Here is a 20,389-nt window from a genome sequence, read left to right on the forward strand (position 1 = left end):
ACAGCCAACTCCGAGTCCGTCCGAAAACTTTGAGCCTCTGACCAGCCCTCCGACACTGAGCACCATCTCTGACAAGCGCTTTGACCCCGGCACCGGCCACCAAGCAACAGGCAAAGCCGAGGATTCGGGGCCTTCCTCCTGGAGATTTTTCCGATTGCACAGTAGCAGCAGCAGCGAAACAGGCATTTCAAAAGTTTCACCAGATGTTCCTCTGTGCTTCACACGTCCGTCTCCAGCTAGAACTTCTAGATTGCCAATCATAAACAGGAGAAAATCTCCAGATACTGGAAATCCAAACAACACACAAAATGCTGGAGGAACTCAGCAGTCCAGGCAGATATACCTCTTTCAAATTATGTGTGTGTGTGTGTGTGTTTTGTTTGCTCTGGATTTCCAGGATCTTCAATCTATCTCTCATGAATCCAATAATCTGTAAAGTCTGTGGCAGAGTAACATAGTTTTGATTTACCTGGCAAAATCTAGGCAATTAACGACTGAGGAAAAATTAAGTTAATTATTTAAGTATAGTCGTACAGTCATTTCTATGTACAGCACAGAAACAGGCCCTCTGGCCCACCTAGTCTGTGCTGAACCATTTAAACTGCCTACTCACATCGCCCTCTGTACCCCTGCCATCCATCCAAACTTCACTTAAACATTGAAATTGAAATGCACCACTTGCACTGGCAGCTCATTCTACACTCTAACGACCCTCTGAGTGAAGAAGTTGCCCCTCATGTTCCCGTTAACTTTTCACATTTCACCCTTAGCTCTGGTTGTAGTTCCAGCCAACCTCAGTGGAAAAAGCCTGCTTGTATTTACCCTTCTGCTTTATTGGTTTAAAGGAAAGCTAAATCATGAACATTCTCTTTTCATTTGTTTTCAAAAAGGTTAAGGCACATCTATTTAAAAATAGGAGTTAATTCAGGATGCTGTGTACATCAGAAATGTTTTCTCTTCTGTTCACAGTTGCTATGTACAATGCAAGCTTAAAAAATGTAATCTACAGGTTTATATTGATTAAACTTAGTAAACATGTTGAAATAGAGAATGGGCAGAGAGGTGTTGTAAAATATCTCAGGATTTTATTTGAGACAGCCTCTGTTCCTTGACCACTAAGTATATTTAATTCCACACCTTTACGGGAAGAATTAAGGTTTCAGCTTTCATCTAGAATGGGTAAAAGAGTGACTGTGGAAGTGCAGCAAGGGTACATGTAATTGAAAGAGCAAGGAAGATGTAAAACAAAGAAAAAAATGTGAGAAGGAAAGAAACAGCCCTAGCTTCAGAAAGAAAGAAAATGCTTTGAGATACAGGAGCAGTGGTTTAAGGAGGGCAAGCTACTGTGGCGACCCATTTCCTAGCGGATCCGAACCGACTCACAATTAGATAGCCTACGGGGGTTTGTGAGCACAGAGCTTTGGAGCCTCCGCGCCATGGGGGGCCGGTTGACAGAGGCTTAAAAGTGAGGCTGAAGTTTTCGAATAAAGTTTTTTTCCTTCGACTGCAGTTACCGACTCCGTGTCGTAATTTTAGCGCTGCGTGTAGCACACCGCTACAATTGGTGACCCCGACGGTCCAAACGATTTTTGGACCAGAAATGACCGACGCCGCCTCTGTTCATGCGGTTTCGTTGAAACTGCCAGGTTTCTGGACACAGCGCCCGGACCTATGGTTCCAGCAAGCCAAAGCCCAATTCCACGTTCGCCAGATCACTGCAGAAGACACCCGCTACTACTACGTGGTGAGCTCCCTCGACCAGGACACAGCGGCCCAGATCGCGGAGTTCGTACAGTCGCCCCCGGCAGACGGCAAGTACACGGAATTCAAAGCCCTGCTCCTCAGGACTTTCGGACTCTCATGGCGCGAGCGGGCTGCCCGTTTACTGCACCTGGATGGCTTGGGCGACAGACCTCCATCGGCTTTAATGAATGAGATGTTGTCTCTTGCCGACGAACACGCACCCTGCCTCATGTTTGAGCAGGCATTCCTGGAGCAGCTGCCCGAGGACATCCACCTGCTGCTGTCCGACGCGGATTTCAGTGACCCCTGGAAGGTGGCAGCCCGGGCGGACTTGCTGTGGAACGCCAAAAAGGTGAGCGGAGCGTCCATCACACAGATCTCCCAGCAGCAAACTAGTCCAGGCCCGGCCGCAGAGCCCGCCAACCCCCGGCCCAAGGAACACTGGTGCTTCTACCACCAGCGGTGGGGTGCAGAAGCCCGCCGTTGTCGCCCGCCCTGCGAGTTCCCGGGAAACGCCAGGGCCAGCCGCCACTGATGGCTACGGCGGCTGGCCATCGGGATAGCCTCCTGTATGTGTGGAATAGAAGGTCGGGACGCCGGTTTTTGGTCGATACTGGGGCTGAGATCAGCGTTTTACCTCCGACGAGTTACGACACCCGCAGCAGGGCACCGGGTCCCCCCCTGAAGGCCGTGAATGGCAGCACCGTAAGGACCTATGGCACCCGCCAGGTGCAGCTACTGTTCGGCTCCAGCCAGTTCACGTGGGACTTCACACTGGCCGCCGTAGCCCAACCGCTTCTGGGTGCGGATTTTTTGCGGGCTCACAGCCTGCTGGTCGACCTGCCCAGGAAGAGACTGGTACACGCCGAGACCTTTCAGACGTTCTCCCCGGGTGCAGCCCAGTTGCCGGCCCCTCACCTCGGCTCCATCACGCTGTCCGACAACGACTTCACCAGGGTCCTGGCGGAGTTCCCATCGGTTCTGGCACCGCAGTTCACAGCAGCCATGCCCAGGCACAGCGTACAGCACCACATCCCGACCCAGGGACCACCCCTCCATGCCCGTGCTCGGCGGCTTCCCCCGGACAAGCTCCGACTGGCGAAGGAGGAGTTCCAGAGGATGGAGGAATTGGGGATCATCCGGCGGTCCGACAGCCCATGGGCTTCCCCCCTGCACATGGTGCCCAAAGCGACGGGCGGCTGGAGACCCTGCGGCGACTACCGCAGGCTGAACGAGGCTACCACACCGGACCGCTACCCTGTGCCGCACATTCAGGACTTTGCGGCAAACCTGCACGGCGCACGGATCTTCTCCAAGGTGGATCTCGTCCGGGGATACCATCAAATCCCGATGCATCCTGATGACGTCCCCAAAACGGCTCTCATCACCCCATTCGGCCTTTTCGAGTTCCTCCGCATGCCATTCGGCCTGAAGAATGCCGCACAGACGTTCCAGCGGTTAATGGACGCGGTGGGATGGGACCTGGACTTCGCGTTCATCTATTTGGATGACATCCTCATAGCCAGCGGCAGTCGTCAGGAGCATCTGTCCCACCTCCGTCAACTCTGCGCCCGACTGAGTGAGTACGGTCTTACAATCAACCCTGCCAAATGCCAGTTCGGACTCGATACCATTGACTTCCTGGGCCACAGAACTACTAAAGACGGGGCAACCCCTCTGCCTGCTAAGGTAGATGTGGTCCGCCTCTTCCCCCGACCCACCACGATCAAAGGCCTTCAGGAATTCGTAGGTATGGTCAATTTCTACCGCCGCTTCCTCCCTTCAGCTGTCCGGATCATGCGCCCCCTGTTCGCCCTGATGTCGGGTCCGAGCAAGGACATTACCTGGGACGAGGAGTCCGCCGCCGCTTTCGTTCAAACGAAGGAAGCTTTGGCGGACGCCGCAATGCTAGTACATCCCAGAATGGACACCCCTACCGCCCTCACAGTGGACGCATCCAACACGGCAGTCGGTGGGGTGCTGGAGCAACTCATCGCAGTTCGCTGGCAACCCCTGGCGTTTTTCAGCAAACACCTGCGACCACCCGAGCTTAAGTACAGTGCTTTCGACCGGGAACTGTTGGCGCTCTACCTGGCAATCCGGCATTTCAGGTACTTCCTAGAAGGTCGGCCCTTCACTGCGTTCACGGACCACAAACCGCTTACCTTTGCGTTTACGAAAGCATCCGACCCCTGGTCATCCCGCCAGCAACGCCACCTGTCCTACATCTCTGAATACACGACGGATGTCCGGCACGTCTCGGGTAAGGACAATGTCGTGGCGGATGCGCTCTCTCGCCCTACCGTTCATGCCCTTTCCCAAGGGGTAGACTTTGAGGCGCTGGCAGAGGCACAGCAGGCGGATGAGGAGATTCCGAGTTACAGGACCGCAGTCTCCGGTCTGCAGCTCCAGGACCTCCCCGTGGGCCCGGGTGAGAGGACCCTACTCTGTGACGTTGCCACCGGCCAGCCCCGTCCGGTCGTCCCGACAGCATGGCGGCGCCGCGTTTTCGACTCCATTCATAACTTGGCGCATCCCTCCATCCGGACAACTGTCCGGATGGTTTCCAGCAGGTTCGTTTGGCACGGACTCCGCAAACAGGTCAGTGAATGGGCCAGAACGTGCATGCACTGCCAGACGGCCAAGGTGCAGCGGCACACCAAGGCCCCACCGCAGCAGTTCCATCCCGCCCACCGGCGTTTCGACCACATTCATGTGGATATCGTGGGCCCCCTGCCAGCGTTACCTCCTGACTATCATGGACCGGTTCACAAGATGGCCAGAGGCGGTCCCGCTCACCGACACCACCTCCGAATCTTGCGCCCGAGCCCTGATCGCCACCTGGATATCTCGCTTTGGTGTACCAGCCCACATTACCTCCGACAGAGGCGCCCAGTTCACCTCCAGCCTGTGGTCAGCTATGGCCAGCCTTTTGGGGACTCAGCTGCACCACACAACTGCCTACCACCCACAGTCGAACAGGCTAGTGGAGCGTTTCCACCGTCACCTGAAGTCGGCCCTCATGGCCCGCCTGCGAGGAGCCAACTGGGCGGACGAGCTTCCCTGGGTCCTACTCGGCATCCGCACAGCGCCCAAGGACGACCTGCACGCCTCGTCGGCCGAGTTGGTATACGGCGCGCCCCTGGTCGTCCCTGGGGAGTTCCTACCAGCCCCAAGGGGGCAAGAGGAAGAACCCGCAACAGTCCTGGGCAGACTTCGCGAGAAGCTCGGTAACCTGGCCCCCATACCCACTTCACAGCATGGGCGGCACCCGACCTGCGTACCCAAAGACCTACAGAACTGTAAGTTTGTGTTTGTACGAAGGGGCGGGCATCGGCCACCGCTGCAGCGGCCATACGAGGGGCCGTTTATGGTGCTCCGGAACAACGGGTCCACGTTCGTGCTGGACGTTGGGGGGAAGGAGGAGGTTTTCACGGTGGACCGCCTCAAGCCGGCCCATGTGGACCTGGCGCAACCGGCCGAGTTTCCGGCGCCTCGGCGCAGAGGCCGACCTCCCAAGCAGGTTCTGGCCCAGACTGTGGACATTGGGGAGTGTATTGCCGGTTCTGGGGGGGGGGGTTATGTGGCGACCCATTTCCTAGCGTATCCGAACCGACTCACAATTAGATAGCCTACGGGGGTTTGCGAGCACAGAGCTTTGGAGCCTCCGCGCCATGGGGGGCCGGTTGACAGAGGCTTAAAAGTGAGGCTGAAGTTTTCGAATAAAGTTTTTTTCCTTCGACTGCAGTTACCGACTCCGTGTCGTAATTTTAGCGCTGCGTGTAGCACACCGCTACACTACCTCTGTTTTTTTCCGTCCCTGTCTGCAGCCGTTAACTCAGCTGGCTACACCTGCAGTGTTGATCAGTGTCAAGAAACCCAAATTAAATCCACTGCAATTCAATGTTGTAAAAAAATAAAACATGAAAACTACAAAGGGGTTGGGGGGGGGGTGAATACTTTTTATAGGCACTGTACATTTCTACAAGGAGGAACGTTCAACATGGCGTCAAGAACTTCAAAGTCACATGTTAGGAACACCCAGATGCTCTGTATAAGCCCACAAGCTGGTACAACCCTACTGTGTCAGACACCATCTTGAATATTTGTGGGTCCCCATATTGGTTTCATTTGCCACCTTGGAATTTGCCTTTTTGTTAAAATTGGTACTGAACTGAAATGCTTCTAATTTTTCTTCTGATTTTTTTTGGTCTTTAAATATAACCATATAACAATTACAGTACGGAAACAGGCCATCTCGGCCCTTCTAGTCCAACGCTTACACTCACCTAGTCCCAGTGGCTCGCACTGAGCCCATAAGCCTCCATTCCTTTCCTGTCCATATACCGATCCAATTTTACTTTAAATGACAATACCGAACCTGCTTCTATCACTTCTACTGGAAGCTCATTCCACACAGCCACCACTCTCTGAGTAAAGAAATTCCCCCTCGTGTTACCCTTACACTTTTGCCCCCTAACTCTCAAATCATGTCCTCTTGTTTGAATCTCCCCTACTCTCAATGGAAAAAGCCTATCCACGTCAACTCGATCTATCCCCACATTATTTTAAATACCTCTATCAAGTCCCCCCTCAACCTTCTACGCTCCAAAGAATAAAGACCTAACTTGTTCAGCCTTTCCCTGTAACTTAGGTGCTGAAACCCAGGTAACATTCTAATAAATCTTCTCTGTACTCTCTCTATTTTGCTGATATCTTTCCTATAATTCGGTGACCAGAACTGTACACAATACTCCAAATTCGGCCTTTACCGAATTTTGCTTTGAGTTAATTTTTAATTTAGCTTCATTGTGCTAGTTCTTTAAAAAACAGCTAAAACTAACTTAAAACCTGTTGAAAGAGCATAAAAACACACAAATAAGAAACATTGCCTGTGTGTATTTCAACACTTTCTGTTTTTATTCTTGCCTGGATGTTCCTTCCTGATTATTATAATTATCCAGCACTGACGATGTTGTCATGAATCTCCTTTGCACATTCTTGTGTTGTAGCATTCTTTCTGTAGGGCGGAGACCAGAGAAGTATGTAGCAGCTCACCTCCTTCCCCCGCCCCCATCCCACTTTCTGCAGGAATCGCTCCCTCTACTATTCCCTTGTCCATTCGTCCCTCCCACTAATCTCCCTCTAGTCACTTATTTCTGCAGGTAGCCAAAGTGCTATCCTTGCTCGTTCACTTCCTCACCTCCATTCAGGGCCCCAAACAGTCCTTCCAGGTGAGGCAACACTTCACTTGAGAATCTGCTGGGGACGTCTGTTGTATCTGGTGCTCCTGATGCGAACTCATATACATTGGTGAGACCCATCGTAAATAGGGGATCACTTCCTCGAGCACCTCCACACCACCCATAGGTGGGACTTCTTGGTGGCCAAACATTTTATTTCTGATTCCCGTTCCGGTTCCATCGTGTTGATCCATGGCTGCCTTTTGTGCCTAGATAAGGTCACCCTCAGGGTGGAGGAGCAAAACCTTGTATTCTGTCTGGTTAGCTGGCATGAATATCAATTTCTCCTTCCAGTAAACAACTCCCCCCACCCCCACCCCCATTTTCTCTATTCCCATTTTGATCTTTTTACTTCTCAACTGCCTATTACCTCCTCCTGGGTCCCTTCTTTCTTCCCGTTCTTCTATGATCCACTCTCCTATCCTACCAGATTCCTCCTTCTCCAGCCCTTAAACTCAATCACCCACCTGACTTCACCTAATACCTTCCAGCTAGCCTCTTCCCTGCACCCCACACTTTTTATTCTGGCATCTTCCCCCGCCTTCTCAGTTCTGAAGAAGGGTCTTGGCCCAAAATGTTGGCAGTGTATTCTTTTCCATAAATGCTGCCTGTCCTGCTGAGATCCTCCAGCATTTATTCTGTGTTGCTGCAGTACTTAAGTTATGGCTGGACCACTGTTTAATACAGATCTTCATAACCTTGAACACTAGAGGGAATTTGCTAATATACCTTCTCAGCCTGCTTTTCTGACTGTAGCCCCCTGGTAAGCCTCGGGCTCACTCAGCTCGCTTCCATCTAGGGGGAGCAGCCTTTGGCCCCGCCAAACTGAGTAATCAGCTTGTGTAGGTGCTGTGTGATGTCCCCTCCAAGCCCAATAACAGACAGTACACCATATGCAATTAAATGAATACACTTTATAGATCTTACTGGAACTATGAACTTAATAGAGATACAATACAAAAGGAAAAGTAAAAGGTGCCAAACTTATCAAAGTCCAACCACTTCATGCACTACCATTGGAGCTCAGTTAACGAAGTCTTCTTGCCACCATTTGATCCCCTCTGACCTCTTTGGCCCACCGCCTGGGACCAACAATGGTGGTCGACCAGACACTCCACACATATCTGTCCTCGTCTCCTCTCCTCACCGAAAACCCTGGGCCTGGGATCCCTGCTCGGGGTCCGTTCCGCCGCCCAGCTTACAACATTGCGTCTTCTCCCTCTAACCCCCTCACCCCGTCTCCCCCAAAGTCCGCCCAACACTAGCTTACAGACCCACAAGAAAGAATAACCTCTATCCCCATTGGTTAACAAACGAATGCAATTCTCGTTATCAGTAATTATAACCCAAACAAGCTGCGAGAGAAAGCACTCTCACCAGTTAGCATAACACAGAAGCATTTTTACTTTTAACAATCAAAGAAGCCATTTTGATTAACACACACAGTAACATAAAGAAAGAAGAAATCCCCTTACATAAGTCTCTTGGGAGTTTGGACTGACATTTCAAAACGTTCCTTTATACTACCTGTTCACCATCCATCATATACTCCCTTGCTTTGGTTTTCCCTCTGCCGTATATGACCATAAGACCATAAAATATAGGAGCAGAATAAGGCCTTTCAGCCCATCGAGTCTGCTCTGCTATTTCATCCATGTCTGATCCATTTCCCTCTCAGCCCCAACCTCCTGCCTTCTCCCCGTATCCCTTCGTGCCTGGACTAATCAAGAATCTATCAACCCTTTACCTTAAATATACCCAATGACTTGGCTTCCACAGTCGCCTGTGGTAACGAATTCCACAGATTCACCACCCCCTGATTAAAGAAATTCCTCCTCATCTCTGTTCTAAAAGGACGCCCCTCTAGTCTGAGGCTGTGTCCTCTGGTCTTAGACTCCCCCACCATAGGAAATATCCTCTCCACATCCACTCTTTCAAGGTGTCATTTTCCTTTTATCAACTCAGCCAGTTATGGTACCATAGGAGTATTTGATAACCACGCAGCCACTGAACCTTTTGTTATTCTATTTGGTTGCCATTGTTTTATATGAGACTTGTCAAGTGGCTTCTGAAAATACATATTAAAAGAGGAGAGTGGGAGAAGGTAGTCTGGATATATGTTATAATTTGGTGGGGATTCTTCCCACAAAAATTTGCAAATTACTAGCTGTACTTCAGTTTTTTTTGCCTTGTTTCACAGAGAATGTTTAATTAATGTAGATTCATTTGAATTCACAGGAGTTTCCAACTCACACGAAGTCAGTGAATAGCTATTATGGCCCTGTGATTAACTTGATATCAGATGAGGCAAATTGTGTATCTTGACCTTGATTCGGGAGAAATGTTTGTAAAGAATTGGACTTGCACATGGCAGTTGACCTTGTTATTTCAGTTCTTGCAGTTGTTTATAGAATGTGTAATACTTTGTAATTGGTTAAATGATCTTCCCAGGCTTAACCATAAAGCAGACTCCATTTTTTCACTCGGTGCATTAATATTGGCTTCTCCCATGTAATTTGATAATGAATTAAATCTGTAGTTTGCTCCTTCTGTTACAGATAATCTGTGATGACAATATATAAGGCTCGTAATTTTCTGACAAACCTCATCTTTGAAGATAAAGTCGTGTCACTGTCTTGAGCTGTCAAGGGGAGGAAAACACAGGTGCTCAACTTTAATGGAAGGTCCACGGGGCTCACAGGAACAGCCTGTAAGTGTCCATATAAGCAACGTGTTTCAGTATGTGCTTTGTTAAACGGAGGATTGCTCAGGGGCCCGATTTATAGTTCATTTATTGGATACTACTGCTCAGCATATATTCATAAACTTCAAAGGAAACAGACTGCAGATGCTGGAATCCAAAGCAATGAACAAGCTGTGGAAGAACTCGGTGGGTCAAGTGGCATCTGTGGGAGGAAAGAAACTATCGACATTTTGTGTCAAAGCCCCACATGAGGCCTGATGCAGAGTTTCAACACAAAACGTTAACAATTCCTATCCTCCAGTAGGTGGTGCGTGGCCTGCTGAGTTCTTCGACAGATTGCTTGTTGCACATAATTTTGAAGTCTCTTTCAGCTGTCGATGCAATGATGTAAGGTAACGGATACGCTCGTTCTTATCTCCTCTGCCTCTCTTTGATCTCCTTCCCCTTTTTCCCATTTTGGGTGAGTGTGTGATTAATTAACAAAGTGAAAATTTACTATGTACAAGACAGTAAAATCTTTGTTGGCAATCCATCAATATAATCCCAAGGACAGAAAACAGTGACTCTAAAGAATGAACCAGAGCTATTGTAATTGTTGAGCTAAACAAAGGCTATTGAAGGTACAGGAAATGCAAGCAGCCAATTTCTCCATGATCCTAGAAATCAATTAGAATATAAAAAAATCACAGGTCATTCAACCCATTCTTGCACTTATGCTCCACTTGAACCTCCTGTCATTCTGCCTTGTTTAACAGTCAGCATAGTTCTTTACTGTTTACTGCCTTTGCTTTCCCTTGACTGCATCCAAGCCTTCACTACAATCAATGGTTCAATTTAATATCAGAGAATGTATACAATATACAACCTAAAATTCTTACTCTTCATAGACACCCATGAAACAGAGAGGAAAAAACCCAAAGAATGAATGACGGAAAACATTGGAACCCCAAAAGCCCCATTCACCCCTTCTCATACTCAAGCATCAACCCTCCTCCTCCCACTTGCTCCAGCAAAACCGTCAACCCCCACCCCCCCACCATACAAGCAATAGCAAAGCCCCCAGAGACTATGATGTAGAGTCCATCAAAAACTACTATCCACCACAACATTTTGACAACTCAGACATGTTCTCTCTCACTAATGAAGAAGAAAGAAAGATATCATTCCTGCCACAACAAGGGGAGGAGACCAACAGCTCACTGTTCCAATGTCACATCTTAGATCCTCACTACTCTGGGTAAAAAGTTTCTTCGGAAGTCTGTTGAATTCTTAAAGTGATTGTATTATATTCATACATTGGTTTATTAGCAGCTAAAAGGTGAGCAGCAGGAGGGTGAGAGGGGTTGGAGCAGATGAGATTAAGTTCCTGCTTTTATTGATGCTTGTGCGTGAGAGGGGCAAGTGGTGGCTTTGGGATTTAATGTTTTCTGTCATTTATTCTTTCGGGTTTTTACTCTCTGTTTCGTGGATGTTTGTGAAGAGTAATAAGAATTTCAGGCTCTACTGTATACATTCTCTGATAGTAAATTGAACCAATGATTGTAGTGAAGGCTTGGGTGTAGTCAAGGGAAAGCACAGACAGTAAGCAGTAAAAAAAAATTACTTTGGCTGTTAAACAAGGCAGAATGAGAGGAGGTTCAAATGGAGCATCAGAGCAAGCACGGGTCGAATGACCTGTGATTTTCAAAAAATTCTAATAGATTACTAAGATCACAGAGTAATGGGCTTTTTGCATTTCTGTACCTTCAAAAGCCTTTGTTTAGGTCAATAATCCCTTCTTCACAGCCAATATTTTCTATCCCTGGCATTATATTGATAGATTTCCAAAGTTTTTACTGTCTTGTATACAGTAATCTTTAACTTAACTAATCACACACTCACCCAAGATGGGAAAATGATTCCAAAATAAAGAGAAGAATTGTATAACACTGCTGCCAAAATTGATTTATTCATTTGGAACAGGCAGACCTCCTTCCCTGCCCTTCCAACATTATAAACCTCTATCTTTTATTTTCCTTTCTATAGCTGGAAAATGATTGAATTGTTAATATAGTTTCAATCCTCAATACCTGATAGTGGTGATCATCCAGCTCCTGAGGCAGTAATTGATTCCATGAGATCTCTTCCTCCCTGGAAAATTTACTGTCATTGATGTCACATGGGAGGAAAGAGCCCCTTTTACAGAATTGTTTTATTAGGAAAAAGGGACAATGTTTATGTACTGACATTTTACGTTTCACAATTGAATAGCAATTCTAGTATGATTGCAGAGAGTTGTGAATGCAGCCCAGACCATCTCAAAAACAAGCCTCCCCTGCACTGATTCTTGCTGCCTTAGGAAAACAACCAACTTTAACTGGGACACCGCAGAGGTTCTGGCGCAGGCAAACATGAAGCAGGCACAATAATTTTAGAAGCGTGGTTCTTTTCTGATAACTCCGTAAGCAATCATATCAAATGAAGCGCCATTTGCAAAAACCCAAGAACCAAAGAAAAATGAAGCAGTAGAATTCAAAGGTGATCTGAAAGGGTAGCCAATCAGGACCGAGGCAAGTGAACAGGGGGCTATATAAACATGAGTGCTCCCAGACAGAAACACCAACAGCTGTGCTTTGAGAATGTTGCCTCAACTGGTGACAAAACACCTGCAATCTAATTGCCAAGCTTGGCAAACACCACAGCATCAAACGCCTCAATCCATGTAGCCACCATCCTAAACAGTCAACATAATCCCACCACAGTCATTCTCTCCTCCCCCATTTCCACTGGGCAGAAGATTCAACCGCATGAGAATATGTGCTAGCAGCCTCGAGGACTACATCTTCACCAGGATTATTCTCAATACTGCTCCCTCACAAAGCTCCCCTTACTCTACTCCCTATAGCCAGATTCTCCTCTCACTCCATCTACAAGTTTGCAGATGATACAACGGTAATGGGCTGAATGTCACGTAATGATAAATCGGAGTACAGGAGGAAATAAGAGTGCCTTGTGATACAGTGTCGTGGCAACAACCCTTCTCTCAATATCAGCAAAACAATGCGGCAGATTCTATCCTGCCATTATAAGACTATTGAATGGTTCCCTAGTACGGTAGGGTGGATTCTTGACTTCACAATTCAAAGATTTAAAATACATGTATTATCGGAGTATGTATGCAGTGTAGCCGGCTGGTGGTGTTGCGGTATCAGCACCGGACTTCAAGGCGAATGGTTCCGGGTTCGAATCCAGCCTCTTGCACACTTTCCATCCATGCTGGGTTGAGCGTTGAGCTAGCAACTTGGCCTTTTATTTAAAAAAAAACTGACAAATGCTAAGAACATGGGAAAAATTCTTCCCATTCCACCACAAGGCATGAAAAGGAACAGTAACAACAACAATGTATGCAGTATATAACCCCCGAGGTTCATCTTCCACACAGACAGCCACAAAACAAAGAAACACCGTGGAACCTGTTCAAAGAGAAACACCTACACCCCTCCCCCGCCACACACAAAAAAAAACAAATCACACAAATATTAACAAAAAGAAACGAGCGAGAAACACTGAACATAGAACACAAAATTGGAGGAGTCCAGGCATAACCAGTTCACCTCATTGTGGCCTTGCACCTTACTGTCTACCTGCACTGCAAACAAAAACAAAGCCTCTTATATGATAAAAGTGAACTCAATCTCTCAATGTACCTCATCACGGCCCTTGCACTGTATTTTTCAACCTGTACTGCATTTTCTCTGTAACACAGTATTCTCTATTTTCTTTTATTACTTTCCGTCTTCAGGGTTTCCCAACTTGGGGTCCACGGACCCTTGGTCCATGGCGTAAAAGTGGTTGGAAACATGGAATGCAAACATCCTTTTCACTGCATCTTGGTACAGTTGACAATAATAAGCCAATTACAAGTGATGGGGAATCTAATCTGTGACTTTAAGCACATGTAAATTTTGATGACCACTATTGTGTTCATTTTTCTTTTTTTTAGGTAAAAAAAATACGCCATGATTTGGACACAACAGATGAGCAAAGATTAAGGTTGGTGTGTATGTACAGTAAATGATTCAATTCATATCCGTTGGTCAGCACAACACTTTACAGTACAGGCAACCCAGGCTCAATTCCCACTGCTGTCTGTAAGGAGTTTGTACGTGGGTTTCCTCCAGTTGCTCCAGTTTCCTCCCACAGTCCAAGGACATACCGGTTTGTAGGTTAACTGGTCATTGTAAATTGTCCCGCAATTAGGCTAGGATTAAATTGAGGGATTGCTGGGCAGCACGGCTCAAAGGGCCAGAAGGGCCTGTTCCACATTGAATATCAATGAATGAATAAATAAATAAATACTGCAAAACAAGTAACTGAAGCTGGTTAGCTTGCCTTCACCCATTTAATTGGCCAATTGTAAATATTTTGTTTCATAGTGAATCAGCAAGTGTGGTCACTATTCTGCTATATGTGGAAGTCCAAGTTTTAAGTAACGCAGTTTGATGCAAGATGGTATTCCCACCTCAGAATCAAAAGGCTTTGTTCCCAGTAAGCAAGTTTAGAATTGTATTTGTTGAACTAATAAAAGACCTTGTTACAGGACTGTGTGGAAGAAGTGGGTTGCGTTGCCTGCTGTTAAAAATGAAGAGGGGTTTAGTAAAAATACTCATCTAATTTTTTTAATTACTCAAAACCAAAAGGATCAAGATGTTATTACTAAGTATTGTAGATTCTATAAGGTATGAAACTATGTATATGTGCGGGAGAGGGAGGGTCATTCAGAAACAGTCCTTTCACCATTAGAGTTATATCTGTATTTATTCCAAATCTGTAGCATACTATGCCTTGGCATGTCAAGTGCTCATCCAGATGCTGCTTAAACAATGCGAGAATACCTGCCTCCACCACTTTCTCGGGCAGTGTGTTCCAGATTTCAGCTTCTTGAGCATGGGGAAAAAAAATCTTCTTTGGTGCCCACTAAATATCTTATTACAGGGGTCTCCCCCTTTCCAAAGGTAGAGCATTCCTACAAAACCTTTCTTAAGCCGAAATGGCATAAAGCGAAGAACCGTTAATTTATATGGGAAAAATTTTCGTAAAAGTGAAAATCCTCTTTGTAATGCAAAAACAGGTTACTAATGTAGGTCTTTTGTAAAAGTGAAGTGGTGTAAAACAAACATTTGTAAAGCAGGAGACATCTGTACTTGGATTCAATTTCTGCCTTCTGGTTTTAGACAAATTTGTCATGACGCAAAGTTTAGAGTCATGGTCATATGTTTAAAAAAGACGGTAGAACACAGAAACAGGCCCTTCTGCCCATCTATCTATGCTGAATCTTTTAAACAGACTCATCCCATGAATCTGCACCCGGACCATAGCCCTTCAGACCCCTACTGTCCATGTACCTAACCAAACTTCTCTTAGATGTTGAAATTGAGCTCGCATGCACCACCTATGCAGGCAGCTCATTCCATCCTCTGAGTGAAGGAGTTTCCCCTCGTTTTCCTTAAACTTTTCACCTTTCACCCTTAACTCACGACCTCTGGTTTTAGTCTCATCCAGTCTCAGCAGAAAAAAGCCTGCTTGCATTTACCCTATCTGTACCCCTCATAATTCTGTACACCTCTATTAAATCTCCCCTCAATCTTCCATGTTCTGAGGAATAAAGTCCTAACCTATTCAATCTTTCCTTTTAACTCCGGTCCTCCAGTCCCGGCAACATCCTTGTAAATTTTCTCTCTACTCTTTCAACTTTATTTACATATTTCTTGTTGGCAAGATATTTTCTTAGTATCTACCCTATCTATGCCCCTCATAATTCTGTATACCCCCAGCTGGTTGCCCCCACCCCCAACTTCACCTCTTCCAAGGAAAACAGTCCCAATCTATCTGACTCTCCACCTAGCTGAACATTCTGTCCCAGGTAATACCCTGGTGAATCCTCTGTCCTTTGAAATAATGCCCTTTCCATAGTGTGCGCATAACATTCCAGCCTACAAAAGCATTTATAAAGTTGTGCCAAGATCTACCTGCTCTTATATTTTATGCCTTGGTTAATGAAGTTAAGCATCTTGTATGTGTTCATCACCAACCTGTTCACATGTTACCACCTTCATGAATCTTTAGGCTTGTACACCATGGTCCCTTTGATCTCTCAGTCCTCCCTACAGTTTGTAGTACATGGTCTAAGCCCTTACTAGTGCAACCCCCATCCCAAAATACATCACCTCACTTTATTTATCATTGTTTTTTTTTCAATAAGCCTGCTAAGTAGCTTGTTTTTCTTCAAATTCAAGTTTATTGTCAGTCAATCATACATGAATACAGCCGAGCAAAACAGCATTACTCCAGGGCCAAGGTGCAAAACACAGTACCAACAGTCATTCACAGCACAATGCACATAAGGCACGTAGAGCAAGCACATAATAAGATATCAGTAAAATACATACACAGTAAAACTATAATCCAAGATCCCAAGTCCATGAATATTACAGCAGTCTGCAGTTGAACACAAGCAGACACTGAGAGGCAGCACTGACTCAAGCTTGGTCGCCATGCCACACCACCTCTCTCCTGGGCAGCCACAGGCAGGTGGTACCTCGGCTTGAGTCCCAGTCCTAGCTACGACTCAGGCCACACAGCTCCCCCGCGGTCCGCCCCTGCCGTTCGCCAATAAATTAGTGAATATTACTTGCAACATTCCTCATTAACAATGTGAAACAGGGTCTTGCAATCACAAGAAAAGTGACTGAAATGACCACTGCATTGTGCACCACTCCCCCGACAACTCTCTAACATGGGTGGCAGCGTGATCCACACCAAATCCAGCTCCTTCAGTTTCTCCACCAATGCGCAATTCGCTGATGGGGTAGACTTGCAGTACTTTTAAGTTCTCAATGTTCTACAATGTTTTGCAATCATAAAAAAGATGGTAACACCTTGGTTGACTCTGTGGAAGCAGCTGAAATTGAATGGCTGCCATCTTATATATTGAAGTTCTGTGGACTGATGTATTGAATATATGTACTTACAGCTATAACTGGCATTAACTTACAAACAACATTTAAATAAACATCTTGTTTATGTAAGTATTTGACACAAAATTTATAGTGAGAATTGGTATAGGATACGTTAATTGCTGACTACATTAGAAAATGCAGGAAATTGTCATCAGGTCTGACAGATCTGTGGAGAGGGAAAAAGTTTACATTTCAGGTCAATGACTTACTGAGTATTTCCAGTATTTTCTGCTTTAATCTCAGGTTGCCAGGGCCCACTCTTTTAGCGTATTGATTGCTCGAGATCTAATTAATATTGTTACTAAATTGTCCATCAGCAGAGAAAGAGATCAGACAGGATTTTCACTATTGTTCTTTGTTGAAAGAAAATAGTGGTTAAGGAGGTGGTTCTTAATTATACCCCAGAGTTAGAACTGTGAAGATGAGGAAAACAAAAGTTCGCAAGGATAACAATTTTTCTCGTGTTTCTTCAGATCTAGGGAACTGCAGAACTTTATGAGTCTGCCAAATCAAACCAATAGAAACGATAAGCAAAAGTTTGAGGATGGTAGTCAAGCTGTTAATTTAACCGTGCTGAATGAAGCGGAAGGTGAGTTGAACTCCTACCTACCAAGAGTTTTGGTTGACTACCTGTTTCATTTTTGTGAAGGCCTGCATCTCTCTGTCCATTTTCAGTAGGGATCCTGATAATTACCCTATTTTTCTCTCACACTTTATCTTTCAAATCAAGGACCAAATATTTGCAAACTATAGAAATGGGCCCTTCACTATGTCATCTGCACTAATTCCACTAATTCCCATCTACACTTACCCATTTACCCATTAGGACTGTATACCTTGCCTAGGTAAGTAGCTGTCTCAATGCCTCTTAAATGGACCCTGGTTTCACTATTTCTTTTCACTGCACCATGCAGATAGCAACCACATTGTGTGTTTATTGTGCCTATAAAAAGTATTCCCCCCCCCACTGAAAGTTTTCATGTTTTATTGTGTTACAATATTGAATCACAGTGTATTTAATTTGGCTTTTTTGACACTGATCAACAGAAAAAGATTCTTTCATGTCAAAGTGAAAACAGATCTCTACAAAGTGATCTAAATTAATTACAAATAAAAAACACAAAATAATTGATTGCATCAGTATTCACCCCTTTAATGTGACACACCAAATCATCGTTGGTACAGCCAATTGGTTTTAGAAGTCACATAATTAGTTAAATGTGTGCAGTCAAGGTGTTTCAATTGATTGTGGTAAAAATACACCAGGATCTGGAAGGTCCCACTGCTGGTGAGTCAGTATCCTGGCAAAAACTACACCATGAAGACAAAAGAACACTCTAAGCAACTCCATGAAAAGGCTTTTGAAAAGCACAAATTAGGAGATGGATACAAAAAAATTTCCAATTCACTGAATATCTCATGGTGTACAGTTAAGTCAATCATCAAGAAATGAAAAGAATCTGGCACAGCTGTAAATCTGCCTAGACTAGGATGTCCTCAAAAACGGACTATGCAAGAAGGGGACTAGTGAGGGAGGCCACCAAGAGACCTATGACAACCTATGAGGAGCTACAAGCTTCAGTGACTGAGATAGGAGAGACTGCGCATATAACTATTGTTGCCTGGATGCTTTACCAGTTGCAAGCTTTATGGGAGAGTGGCAAAGAGAAAGCACTGTTTGGGGGTGGGGGGGCGGGAAATCACATGAAATCTCAGCTAGACTTTGCCAGAAGGCATGTGGGAAACTCTGAAGTCAGGTGGAAGAATGTCTATGGTCTGATGAAACCAAAGTTGAGATTTTTGGCCATCAGACTAAATGCTATACAAGAGAAAATCAGTAGATGCTGGAAATCTGAGCAACACACACAAAATGCTGGAGGAACTCAGCAGGCCAGGTAGCATCTATGGAAAAGAGTACAGTCGACATTTCGGGCTGAAACCCTTTGGCAGGATGGAGGAAAAAAGTTGAGTAGATTTAGTATGAGTAGTAGTAGAAAAGCCTCCTCCCGGCTTCTCTTTCTTCCATGGCCTTCTGTCTCTTTCACCAATCAACCTCCCAGCTCTTTACCTTATCCTTCCCCCTCCAGGTTTCACATATCACCTTGTGTTTCTCTCTCTTCTCCCGCCACCTTTTAAATCTACTCCTCAGCATTTTTCTCCAGTCCTGCCGACGCTTTTCCATAGATGCTGCCTGGCAGTCTAAACACCATGTTTGGTGTAAGTCAAACACTGCACATCGTCAAAAACACACCATCCATACCGTGAAGCATGGTGGTGGCTGCATCATGCTGTGGGGATGCTTCCCTGCAGCAGGCCTTGGGAGGCTTGTGAAAGTAGAGGGTAAACTGAATGCATCAAAATACAGGGAAATCAAGCCTGATGCAGCCTGTAAAAGAACTGTGACTTAGGAGAAGATTTGTTTTCTATCAGTACAATGACCCCAAGCATAAAGCCAAAGCTACACATGAATGGCTTACAAACAACAAAGTTAATGTCCTGGAGTGGCCAAGTCAGAGTCCAGACCTCAATCCAATTGAGAATTTGTAGCTGGACTTGAAAAGGGCTGTTTGCTCATGATCCCCATGAAATCTGACAGAGTTTGAATAGTTTTGTAAAGAAGAATGGGGGAAAATTGCAGTGTCCAGATGTGCAAAGCTGATAGAGACCTATCCACGCAGACTCAAGGCTGTGCATCTACTAAATGCTAACTTGAAGGTGGTAATAAATTATGCAATCAATTGTTTTGTGTTAATATTTGTAATAAATTTACACCAATTTGTAGAAATTTGTTTTCACTTTGACACGAAGGTCTTTTCTGTTGTTCAGTGTCAAAAAAGCCAAATTAAATCCACTGTAATTCAATGTTGTAAAGCAATAAAACACAAAAACTTTCAGGGAGGGGTTGAATACTTTTTATAGGCACTGCATATTTTAAAAAATTCTCCTCAGATCCTCTTTAAAATTGCTTCCTCTCGACTTCTGCCCTCTTATTTCTGGCTGTCTGCATTATCAGTTCATCTTGCTTATACCCCCCCCCCCTCCCCATCCCAAGTAAGTAAGCCCTGTCTACTCCCTCTCTCCCCTTATGTCCTGAAGAAGGTACAGGAGCCTCAGGACTTACACCACCAGGTTCAGGAACAGTTATCACCCCTCAACCATCAGGCTCTTGAACAAAAGGGGATATATTCACTCAGGTTCACTTCAGAATCAGAATTAGGTTTAATATCACCAGCATGTGTTGTGAAATTTGTTAACTTTGCAGCAGTAGTACAATGCAATACATGATGATACAGAAAGAAAAAAATATATATATAATATGTAAATGTAAGATCTCTGAGGACCTAACAACAGCGACTATACTTCATTAGGAGTTTGAAGAGATTTGGTTATGTCAACAAATACACTTGAAAACTTCTATAGATGTACCGTAGGCAGCGTTCTGACAGGCTACATCACTGTCTGGTATGGGGGGGGGGGGGGTGCTACTGCACAGGACTGAAAGAAGCTGCAGAAGGTTGTAAATTTAGTCAGCTCCATCCGGGTACTAGCCTGCAAAGTACCCAGGATATCTTCAAGGAGCAGTGCCTTAGGAAGGCAGCGTCCATTATTAAGGACCTCCAGCATACAGGGCATGCCCTTTTCTCACTGTTACCATCAGGTAGGAGGTACAGAAGCCTGAAGGTACACACCCAGCAATTCCG

At 45.5% G+C, this 20,389-nt stretch overlaps 1 protein-coding gene across 4 annotated transcripts in view; it reads left to right on the top strand.

Annotated features, from left to right (window-relative positions):
- The window catches only part of LOC132380468 (eyes absent homolog 3-like), a 66,307-nt gene that overhangs the window by 12,518 nt on the left and 33,400 nt on the right, over positions 1–20,389 (top strand). For all 4 annotated transcript variants that reach the window (XM_059949285.1, XM_059949282.1, XM_059949283.1 and 1 more), the window contains exons 2-4: positions 9,545–9,696; positions 13,673–13,722; positions 17,162–17,277. In XM_059949285.1, coding sequence (XP_059805268.1) covers positions 9,664–9,696; positions 13,673–13,722; positions 17,162–17,277 — 199 coding nt within the window. In that variant the 5' untranslated portion in view covers positions 9,545–9,663. The remainder of the gene's footprint in view (positions 1–9,544; positions 9,697–13,672; positions 13,723–17,161; positions 17,278–20,389) is intronic.

The sequence above is a fragment of the Hypanus sabinus genome, chromosome 24 (genome assembly GCF_030144855.1).
Source record: "Hypanus sabinus isolate sHypSab1 chromosome 24, sHypSab1.hap1, whole genome shotgun sequence".
Lineage (NCBI taxonomy): Eukaryota > Metazoa > Chordata > Chondrichthyes > Myliobatiformes > Dasyatidae > Hypanus > Hypanus sabinus.